This window comes from Nothobranchius furzeri, chromosome 7 (assembly GCF_043380555.1).
Source record: "Nothobranchius furzeri strain GRZ-AD chromosome 7, NfurGRZ-RIMD1, whole genome shotgun sequence".
NCBI lineage: Eukaryota > Metazoa > Chordata > Actinopteri > Cyprinodontiformes > Nothobranchiidae > Nothobranchius > Nothobranchius furzeri.
In genome coordinates, this window is record NC_091747.1 from 76,745,893 (window position 1) to 76,757,062 (window position 11,170).

The 11,170-nt window shown below is 45.7% G+C and overlaps 1 protein-coding gene across 1 annotated transcript; it reads left to right on the top strand.

Annotated features, from left to right (window-relative positions):
- The first annotated feature begins 5,121 nt into the window (after positions 1 to 5,121).
- Positions 5,122 to 10,759, top strand: LOC139070721 (uncharacterized). The gene is made up of 10 exons (XM_070553457.1): positions 5,122 to 5,257; positions 6,680 to 6,776; positions 7,223 to 7,234; positions 7,402 to 8,432; positions 8,652 to 8,892; positions 8,984 to 9,045; positions 9,145 to 9,415; positions 10,121 to 10,132; positions 10,299 to 10,606; positions 10,731 to 10,759. The coding sequence occupies exons 1-10, from the start codon at positions 5,122 to 5,124 to the stop codon at positions 10,757 to 10,759; spliced, it is 2,199 nt and encodes a 732-aa protein (XP_070409558.1).
- The last annotated feature ends 411 nt before the right edge of the window (positions 10,760 to 11,170 follow it).

Consider the following 11,170-nt stretch of genomic DNA (forward strand, 5'->3'; position numbering starts at 1 on the left):
GGAGTGAAAAAGCAGTTAAGGACAAAGAAAACGGCACAATGATGACAAGAACAGTCTGCTTCATTTGGAAATGAAATATGAAACGGCTGGATATTTTCTCACAGTTATGGATTTGAATTTAGGCTTGGGACTGGATGCTCTGTGAGGTGATTGTGCATGCGTGTGTGTGACAGAGAGGCCAGCCTTTGTGACTCCAGAGGCCCAGAGGCTCACTGACCTATTTCTGCCTGTGAGTCGCTGCTTCATCACAAACAGTCACCAGCAGAAGCACCTGGACTCTGTGTGTGTGTGTGTGTGTGTGTGCGTGTGTGTGTGCGTGTGCGTGCGTGCATGCATGCGTGTGTGTGTGTGTGCGTGCGTGCGTGCATGTGTGTGTGTGTGTGTGTGTGTGTGTGTGAAGCCATGAACATGTGCAACTCAGCTATTGCTGTTCGCTTTGTTGCTCACTCATGTGGGGGTAAACTCATACCCTCCTCCAGTCACCTTTCTCCACTATTCACCTTTTTTGAAAGGAGCACTTGACCAACTAAAACACACACACACACAAAACCACCCACACCCCAACACACACACACACACACATTCCTCTCAGGTGCTGCCTGCTGTGATGTCCGGAGCAGAGCGTTGCTGTATCTGTGTTCGCAGCAGGATGCGCACACGTGCTCCTCACACAAACCCACGCATGCACACCCACGCAGATCCTGGAACACTAAATATGCTCACAGCAGGGAAAACCTGATTCAAACAGCTAGTGAGAAAGTCTAATGATTGATGATAAGACCGGAATATCCGCAGCCACAGCAAAATCCCACGAACAGGTTATCTGGGACCTCAAAGCACCAAGCTGCTAGTGCACGGCTGAGGATTGGTTATCGGGGATTGTTAGTGTGGCTTTGGCATCCCAAAACCTGCAGCTGACCTGAGCACAGATAACAAACAAAGGCCTTTGCATGCTACCGTGTGCACACCTCTTCCTTTTCCTCTGCTTTTCTTGCTGCTACTTTGAGGCAACTTTTTTGCTGAAGTGCTGAGGAGGCAGGCAGGTAGCAGGCAGGCGCATCAGCAGTGGGGCAGAGGTGCTGTTAGTCTGATGAGCAGTAAAGCTGTCAGCACCAGAATAGCTTGGAGGAGACGCGTTTGCTCTCATGTTTACCAAACTAAAATCCACCCTGCCACTCTGCCTAATATACTGTTCTATCTGATGTTACTCTGCAAAACCTGTAAAGATTTAAAACTTTAAAGAATAAAAACACGGAGATCAAATCTCCGCAGCCGGAGTCGGTGTCATACATCTTGTGCAGTATCCTCAGCTGTCGAGGGCTGGATTTGTTGTAGCGATAAAGCATGATGAAGGTGCTGCTCTTGTACAAAAAATGTGATTGGAGTCTTTCCCACTGACGCGAGCCAGTGAGGAGTATTCTCATAGAAAACAATGATGTAATGGAATGTGAAGGTACAAGTCAGTCTCCTCTTTTTGCTTCATCCTCCTCTGTTCTTCACTGTTTCTTCCACCCTCCTGTTTCTCTCTGTTCCTTTCTATGTTTAATTTTTTTATTTTTATCTTTTTTTTTTTTGCTTATTCTTGGCAGGCTTCTGCTTTTACTCCTCTGGGATCACTGAAATCAAACCCAACAGCGCCCTCGCTTGGTTAAAACTCTGTACTGCACGAGTCACACAACGTCAGCTGCTGCTTGTGTACTCACCATCTCCATGTGCATACCTTCCATCTGTCCATAAATAAACTGCACATTCCTCCTCCTCTCTCTGTTGGACTTCTATGATAGTTTATCCAAACAGGCAGCTTTTTATGTCTCATTAACTGTCAGAAACATTTATTATCCTCAAGTCTCCACTAGGTACCCCTCACTATTACTCCTCCTTCACCTCCTCCTCCTATTGTCTTCCCTCGTTGTTCTCTGTCTTCATCAAAGAAAAGCCACCAAGCTCTCCTTGCCTGTGAGAGATCTCCAGGACAAGAACGACCTTTTTTTCCCCTCCCAGCCTCCTCATTTACTCCATAATGCCACAGAGAGGGGAAAACCGGTGCGTGTATGAGTTAAACAACAGCAATTATGAAATATGGCACCTTTGTGCCATCTTTGAATGTTAGGCTAAAAAATGAACACTCTATAAAAAATTATCATGCAAAGATCTTTCATCCCAAAAAGGGACAGAAATAATTGTTCACAGATAAACTTTAAACATGCAAATTGTATTATTAGTTTTATTCTGCTCAAGATTTTGCACACAGCTCATGGATTGGACAGTCCCAGGGCTGGACTGGGACAAAAATTCAGCCCGGGCATTTTGACTGGAGACCGGCCCATCACCTGTTTTTTTTTGGAAAAGACATTAAGCCTTACGCTGTTTCTGACACACACCAACGTACACTTTCTTATTGGTAGTATTTATGTATCAATCTAATAAACGTAAACCTACACCATCCTTCCTATCCTGGTATTCTAAAAAGTAGGGTTGGGGGTAACTGATTATTTTTAAAATGATTATTCTGACGATTATTTTATCGAATAGTTGACTATTCTAATGACTATTTAGATGATTAATCTAGCGATTACTTTTCTATTGCACAATTAATAAAAACCAAAAAATTCTCAAATAAATTCCTCCAAAAAATTGATAAGTTGTTACTGTAAGAGAATAAACACTACAGGCCTTCCATTTTGTATAACACTGCTTTTATTGTGTTGCGGTTGTTTATGTTCTGGTGACGTGTAGAACTTGGGAGTGCAGGCTGCTGCCTGAGAGGTGGTTGGAGACGGAGTGTCTCCATGCTGCTTTGATTTGTTCACATGATGCATGAGGCAAGTGGTGTTACGACCCTTCCTGGGGAGTCACGTGTTTCTCCTATTTTAACTGTAAATCCTTCTAGCTGTTATATTTATAACAAGAAACAGATATTCGGACAGAATATTTTCACGTTTATTCGAATATGATTGTGGAACACACCCAGCATCATAATAAATGAAGTAATGTTTATGCCAATTTAAGCCTTTATGGGTGACCAGGACTCTGTGATAAATTTTTGGCAAGGGAAATTATCATTTGTTGCCATTTTTGAGGTGTTTATGAATGTGGAAGACACCCAGCATCCTGTGATGGCACTAATAACATCAAGAGATAATAAATAAGGTAATATTTAGGTCAATTTAACCCTTTACACGTGACCAGGACACTGTAATCAATTTTTGGCAAGGGAAATGATCATTTGTTGCCATTTTTGAGGTGTTTATGAATGTGAAAGACACCCAGCATCCTGTGATGGCACTAATAACATCAAGAGATAATAAATAAGGTAATATTTAGGTCAATTTAACCCTTTACACGTGACCAGGACACTGTAATCAATTTTTGGCAAGGGAAATGATCATTTGTTGCCATTTTTGAGGTGTTTATGAATGTGAAAGACACCCAGCATCCTGTGATGGCACTAATAACATCAAGAGATAATAAATAAAGTAATATTTAGGTAAATGTAACCCTTTACAGGTGACCAGGACACTGTAATCAATTTTTGGCAAGGGAAATTATTTTCTTTTTTTTTTTTCTTTTTTTCTGTGCCATTTTTGGGGTGTTTATGATGACACAGTAGGCAGTATGAGTACAGTAACATCAACAGATAAAACATAAAACCCTTATTTGGTCAATTTTAGCCTCCATGAAAATCTTAGCAATTCGATCACTTTTTGGCAAGTAAAATGCCATTTTAGTTGTCTACAATTAAATCATCAATAAAGAATTTAAAGATATTTTGAGGCATTTCTTATAGGTAAACGGGAGGGTGTAGTCTATTTGGCAAGTGACAATCTTAATTTTATGTGCTGAAGTGCTTTTATCTTGTTACTTTTAAATAGAGCAACGTAATGAATAGTAACCTACACAGTGTCATTAAAGCCAAAGCTTGATCATTTTAAATACTTTTTTTCAAGTAAAAATGTGCCCCAAACTAGTTAACCGTGGCTCCATGTCAAGTGGACTAAAGAAAGGAAGGGGAAAAAAATTAAATCGCTGGAGAATTGTTTATTTCCATTTATACAACGTTTACATTCAATACAGGGTACCATTTTACATTGTTTATTTATTTTTTTAGTATCAAGGCTGTAACATAAAGAAAGCCAGTTCTTATCACAAAGTTTGTGGCACAAACCATCTTTCAATCGCAAATATTGCAAAAATGATTAATATATCCTCATTGTGAACGTTTAAGACAAAAAGCAACACTTAAAACAACTTCCGAACTGGAAAAACTAATGTGGCAAGGTGCAGAAACGAGTGCCGGGCGGAATTCGATCCCCAGACTCCCGAGTGAGAGTCATACGCTCTAACCAGTCAGCCAAAGGGACCTCTCTTTGGCCGAGTAGCCAGGGCGCATGGTCAATCGGGACATTGTGGATGCTCACCACACTGCCACATCTTCCTCCCTCTTTCCACAAGCACGTCCTCATGCTCCCGCGCAGGGTGCCACAAACACTGCCACACTAATATCCGCGATAAACATCTGTTTAAGTACCGGAAGAGGTTATCTTTGCTTTCTGAATGTCCATATTGCTAGATATGCTGAGTTTTAGGGCGAAATCCTGGGGAATTTTGTCTAGAAATGCAATTACCTAACCGTGCGCGATCCCGCGGTGGCTAATCATTTTTTGGCAGCGAGTCAATTTATGGCACAACACCGGCTCGGGTTTCTCCTCCTCCTCCCTCTTTTCTTCTCCAACCTGTCGCTGGGCTGAGGCTCCATCACTTCCTAAATTGATTTTACTTGAACCTTCACTACCAAACAACTGTGAGATTTTAACACATGTGCCAGCATCAGCCTGAAGGGCCAGTTTCTTTTTTTAGTCGAATTTTCTCCGCTCCTCCTTTCCGTTTTTTGTTCTCCATTTTGTAAAGCTCGTCTGTCTGTTTACTGAGATTCACAAACAACTGGCGGGTGCATCAGACCTCTGGCTATTGGTCCAGCCCAGAGTTTATTATTACCAATTGGCCAATCCACCAACTTTTACGAGGCGTCGCGTGGGGCGGCGCGGACAAGTTGTCCGCAACAACTAGAGGCCAGGAAAAAAAAAAAAAAAAAAAAAAAAACCAGACACCGGCCCATAAAAGATGAAAGGGTCGGCCCAGCGGGCAGTTGCCCGCTATGCCCTATGGTCAGTCCAGCACTGGACAGTCCCCAAACCATTCTTTCTCACAGAACATGTGAAGACATTCATGTTGAAAACTTCAAGGAGCTGCTTCAGAGGTACAGAGGAGCCAAGTGTGGCTCCAGGGCAGCAAGTTACAGACCCCTGAACTAGAGTGATGTGTCTGTTGCGAATGAAACGGTTCTTTGAGCCAATGCTTTGAAGTGAGCAATCAGAGCTGTCTCCTTTCTGGAAACTGGTACTTCTTTTCTCAGTTTATTTGCTCAATCCACATGTGACAGGTCACTCCATGATGTGCCATGATGCCTGTGGGACCTGTGAACACAGCAGAAAGAGAGAGAGAGAGAGACACATGAGAGAGGAGGAAATAAGAGAGAGAGAGAGAGAGAGAGAGAGAGAGAGAGAGAGAGAGAGAGAGAGAGAGAGAGAGAGAGAGAGAGGGGAGAGACTATTACAACACACCTTAAATTGACATATTCCTTCTTTTACTTTGAATTTTTTTTTGTTGCACTCTGACCCCAAAGAACAAACAAAACAAACTTTGGGGAGCCAAAAGAGCTGACTCACATTATTGAGCCGAGCAGTGGTGGCTGGCAAATTATTATTATTATTATTTTTTTTTTTTGGTGTGGCACATTTTAACATTTGTTGTGCCAAAAAGAGCCATGCCTGCCGAGATTAGCATGGCTTTGTGGGACAGTGCATATGAGTAACGAGGCAGCTTTTTAATACATTTGCACTATTAGTAATATGTACACCTATCCCTAAAATATTGGGAAAGGTTGTGGCAGATCAACTGACTACTTTTCTGGAACTACACAACAGTTTAGATAAATTCCAGTCTGGTTTTCATAAAAAGCGTTCCACAGAAACAGCTTTGCTTAAAGCTTCCAGTGACATCATGATTGCTGCAGACAATGGGGAATTCACAGTGTTAGGATTGTTAGATCTTTCTGCAGCTTTTGACACTGTTGATCACAGCACTTTAATTAACAGACTTCATGACTCTGTGGGGATCTCTGAAACTGTTCGAGACTGGTTTAGATCGTACCTTTCTAACAGAGATTACAGTGTCTGTATAAACCAAATCATGTCAGATTCTACTGATCTGTTCTGTGGGGTACCACAAGGCTCTGTTTTGGGTCCACTGTTGTTTGCATACACCCTCTTGGACAGATACTTGATTATTTTCATAATGTCTCTTATCACTTATATGCAGATGATATTCAGCTGTACTGCTCCTTTAAGGATTCTGAGTTCTATAAACTGGCTGAATTACTAGAGTGTCTATCAACCACCACCAGCTGGCAAGAAGATAACTTCCTTCAGTTAAACTCTGAAAAGACTGAATGTCTGATCGTTTCCCCTGAGAGCATGGTTACCCCGATTAATCTAAAACGTGGTCATTTATCCTCTGCTGTTGAGACAAACTTAAGGAATTTTGGTGTTATTTCTGACCAATCACTGTCTCTTGAAGGTCACTCAAAAACGTTGTTCTGAAACTGTTTTTATCATTTAAGAAATATCTCCAAACTGTGTCATGGTCTTTGTCTGCATCTGTGTCTTCCTTCATGTGTCTCTTGATGTTTCTCCATCCCTCTCTAGATTCCCTTCTGTGTCTCATAGCGCCCTCATGTGTCTTTTGTTTGCGTCTCAGTTAAGTGTCTTATGTTGTTACCCTTTTTAATCATTCCTCCCAGGTCAGCTCCAGTCTCTTGTCCCCAGCTCAGTGTTTGTGTGTGTGTGTTTATGTCCTCCTCCAGCTAGGTGTGTGTGTGTGTGTGTGTGTGTGTGTGTGTGTGTGTGTGTGTGTGTGTGTGTGTGTGTGTGTGTGTGTGTGTGTGTGTGTCCTTCTCAGTTAGGTCTGGTGTCCTCTCCTGCTCCTCCTCCCTGATTAGTTATCACTTTCACCTGGATCTCTCCCCTCACTCCTGCAGCTCATCATCCTCCCATTATGCCCCAGTGTATTTAAGCCCTGTCTTGTCTCAGTGTCTTGTCGGTCCATTGTTGTTTGTATGTCAGCGTATTCTGATGCTCTGTGTGAGCTTTGTGCCTCGTTCCAGTTTGTGCTCTAGGTGAGCTTTTGATCCTTCTGGACTTTTGGATTTTTGGCTCGCTGCCATTTGGATTTATTTTTGCTCTCCCTACAATAAAAGGATTTTTACTTTACATATCAACTTCTGCCTCGTGTCATCCTGGGTATCTGCATTTTTTGGTCTTAACCATCCCCTTAACATGACAGAATGGACCGACCACCCAGGACCCAGCGGATTACCCGGCTGTACAATTTTTATGGTAACCCCGACTCCTGTCGGACTTTTTTCTTGGATGTGGTGAGATTTTATGGCCTGGACGCTTTGGACAAGGACTTGATTATTAATACGGTGCTCCTCCTAAGGGGAAGAGCCCTGCAATGGGCCAGCCGTTACCTTGAGGAATATCCTTTAGAGGAGTTGGTTTTCTGGGATCTTGCAGAGGATCTAGAGGATGCTTACAGCAGCCCACAAGCTCCCTCCATTTCAATGGACCACAATCTGTCAGCAAGCGCCGTGGTAAGAGCTGCCCTCTCGGCATCTTCGAAGCACCACACCTCCACATCTTCGCCTGGTCCTGACAGCACCACCTCCCCGTCTCTGACAGACAGAACCGGCATTGTCTCATTCACCCCTGTCCATGTAGGTGCCGTCTCAGCATCTCTGATGGGCCAAATCGCCACACCCTCACCTGATCCTGACAGCGCCACCACTTCATCTCCGGTGGGCTGTAACTGGTCCTCTGTACCTGCCGACGTCACCCCCATACCTCCAAGGAGTCGTGCTCGTCGCAGACGTCACCGCCATCACCCACAATCATGCAAAGCCAGAGTTGTGCCGCCTATTTCAAAGGCCCCTGCTCTGCAACCCACGTCTGAGTTCCATCTGCCATCACCACATCCAGCTTCAGCGGTGGTCCCGGAGGACGCTTCGCATCCTGCCTCAGCAGTGGTCCCGGGGGACGCATCGCATCCTGACTCGGCGGTGGTCCAAGAGGACGCATCGCATCCTGCTTCGGCGGTGGTCCAAGAGGACACATCGCATCCTGCTTCGGCGGTGGAGGACGCACAGGCTCCGGTCCAGCCCATCCAAGAGGCTCCGGTCCAGCCCGTCCACGAGGCTCCGGTCCAGCCAATCCACAAGCTCTGGTACAGCCAGTCCGAGAGGCTTCGTCCAGTCCGATGCCCCCAGGCCAGAAGTCGATGCTCCCAGGCCAGAAGTCGATGCCCCCAGGCCAGAAGTCGGCGCCCCTAGGCCAGAAGTCAACACCCTCTGTCTTGAAGTCAACACCTTCTGTCTCGAAGTCGACGCCTCCTGTCTTGAAGTCGACGCCTCCTGTCTTGAAGTCGACGCCTCCTGTCTCGAAGTCGACGCCTGCTGTCTCGAAGTCGACAGAAGTAGACGTCTCCAGCTCCAGCTCTGAAGTAGATGTCTCCAGCTCTGAAGTAGACATCTCCAGCTCTGAAGTCGACGTCTCCAGCTCTGAAGTCGACGTATCCAGCTCTGAAGTCGACGTCTCCAGCCTCAGCTCTGAAGTCGATGTCTCCAGCCTCAGCTCTGAAGTCGACGTCTCCTCATCTCAAGTGTCGACGGCCACATCTCAAGTCTCGACGGCCACGTCTCAAGTCTCGACGGACGCGTCTCAAGTGTTCCAGTGTCCACAAGTGTTCCAGTGTCCACAAGTGTTCCAGTCCCCACAAGTGTTCCTGTCGTCACAAGTGTTCCAGTCCCCACAAGTGTTCCAGTCCCCACAAGTGTTCCAGTCCCCACAAGTGTTCCTGTCGTCACAAGTGTTCCTGTCGTCACAAGTGTTCCTGTCGTCACAAGTGTTCCTGTCTCCAGCGTCCCCACAAGTGTTTACATCCCCAGTGTTCCAGTGTCAAGTGTTCCAGTGTCAAGTGTTCCAGTCTCAAGTGTTCCAGTGTCAAGTGTCCCAGTCCCCTGTGTTCCAGTCTCAAGAGTCCCCTGTGTTCCTGTCCCCTGTGTTCCTGTCTCTCGAGTCCCAAGTGTTCCTGACTCAGTCCCTGTCTCCAGAGTTCCAGTCTCAGTCCCTATCTCCAGAGACCCTTCCTCGTCCTCTGAAGTACCTTCCTCCTCCTCCTGTTCCAAAGCCCCCAATCCTCCTGGTTCCCCGTCCCCGGACCCCAAGACTTCCCTGGTCCCACCTCCTGGTTCCCCGTCGCCGATCGCTCTGAGTCTCCAGTTCCCTCCTCACCTGCCCTTGTGGGTTGTTTTTGTTTGGTCCCTTTTCTCCCTCCCTGTGTTTTTTTGGTGTCCTGTTTTGTTTTTGTATTTTGTTTGTGGTTTGTCTGGTACTCGTCTTGGGTGTCTGGTATCCGCCCCTTAGCGGGTGGGGGAGGGGGTGGGGGGGATACTGTCATGGTCTGTGTCTGCGTCTGTGTCTTCCTTCATGTGTCTCCTGATGTTTCTCCATCCCTCGCTAGATTCCCTTCTGTGTCTCATAGCGCCCTCATGTGTCTTTTGTCTGTGTCTCAGTTAAGTGTCTTATGATGTTACCCTTTTTAACCATTCCTCCGAGGTCAGGTCCAGCCTCTTGTCCCCAGCTCAGTGTGTGTGTGTGTGTGTGTGTGTGTGTGTGTGTGTGTGTGTGTGTGTTTATGTCCTCCTCCAGCTAGGTGTGTGTGTGTGTGTGTGTGTGTGCGTGCGTGCGTGCGTGCGTGTGTGTGTGCGTGTGTGTGTGTGTGTGTGTGTGTCCTTCTCAGTTAGGTCTGGTGTCCTCTTCTGCTCCTCCTCCCTGATTAGTTATCACTTTCACCTGGTTCTCTCCCCTCACACCGGCAGCTCATCATCCTCCCATTATGCCCCAGTGTATTTAAGCCCTGTCTTGTCTCAGTGTCTTGTCGGTCCATTGTTGTTTGTATGTCAGCGTATTCTGATGCTCTGTGTGAGCTTTGTGCCTCGTTCCAGTTTGTGCTCTAGGTGAGCTTTTGTTCATTCTGGACTTTTGGATTTTTGGCTTGCTGCCATTTAGATTTAGTTTTGTTCTCCCTACAATAAAATGATTTTTACTTTACATATCAACTTCTGCCTCGTGTCGTCCTGGTATCTGCATTTTTGGGTCCTAACCATCCCCTTAACGTGACAGAATGGACCGACCACCCAGGACCCAGCGGATTACCCGGCGGTGCAATTTTTATGTCTCGAAGTCGACAGATGTAGACGTCTCCAGCTCAAGCTCTGAAGTAGACGTCTCCAACTCTGAAGTAGAAGTATCCAGCTCTGAAGTAGACGTCTCCAGCTCTGAAGTAGACGTCTCCAGCTCTGAAGTCAACGTCTCCAGCCTCAGCTCTGAAGTCGACGTCTCCAGCCTCAGCTCTGAAGTCGACGTCTCCTCCTCTCAAATCTCGACGGCCACGTCTCAAGTCTCGACAGCCTCGTTTATTTACAGAAAGTGTGCAATACTTGTTTAAACAAAATTAGGCAGATGCATAAATTTAGGCACTGCAAAAAGAAATGAACTTGATATTTATTAGATCCTCATTTTGCAGAAATAACAGCATCTGAATGCTTCCTGTAGCTTCCAATGAGAGTCTGGATTCTGGCTGAAGGTATTTTGGACCATTCTTCTTTACAAAACATCTCTAGTTCATTCAGGTTTGATGCTTCTGAGCATGGGCAGCTCTCTTTAACTCACCACAGATGTTTTTATAACATCCAGATCTGGGGACTGAGATGGCCATTCCAGAATGTTCTACTTGTTCCTCTGCATGAATGCCTAAGCTGATTCTGAGCAGTGTTAAGGGTGGTTGTCTTGTTGAAAGATCCAGCCACGGAGCAGGTCCAGCTTTGTCACTGATTCCTGGACATTGGTCTCCAAAATCTGCTGATATTGAGTGGAATCCATGCGTCCCTCAACTTTAACACGATTCCCAGTCCCAGCACTGGCCACACAGCCCACAGCATGATGCAGCCACCGTCATGTCTTACTGTAGGTAGCAGGTATTTTTCTTGGAATGC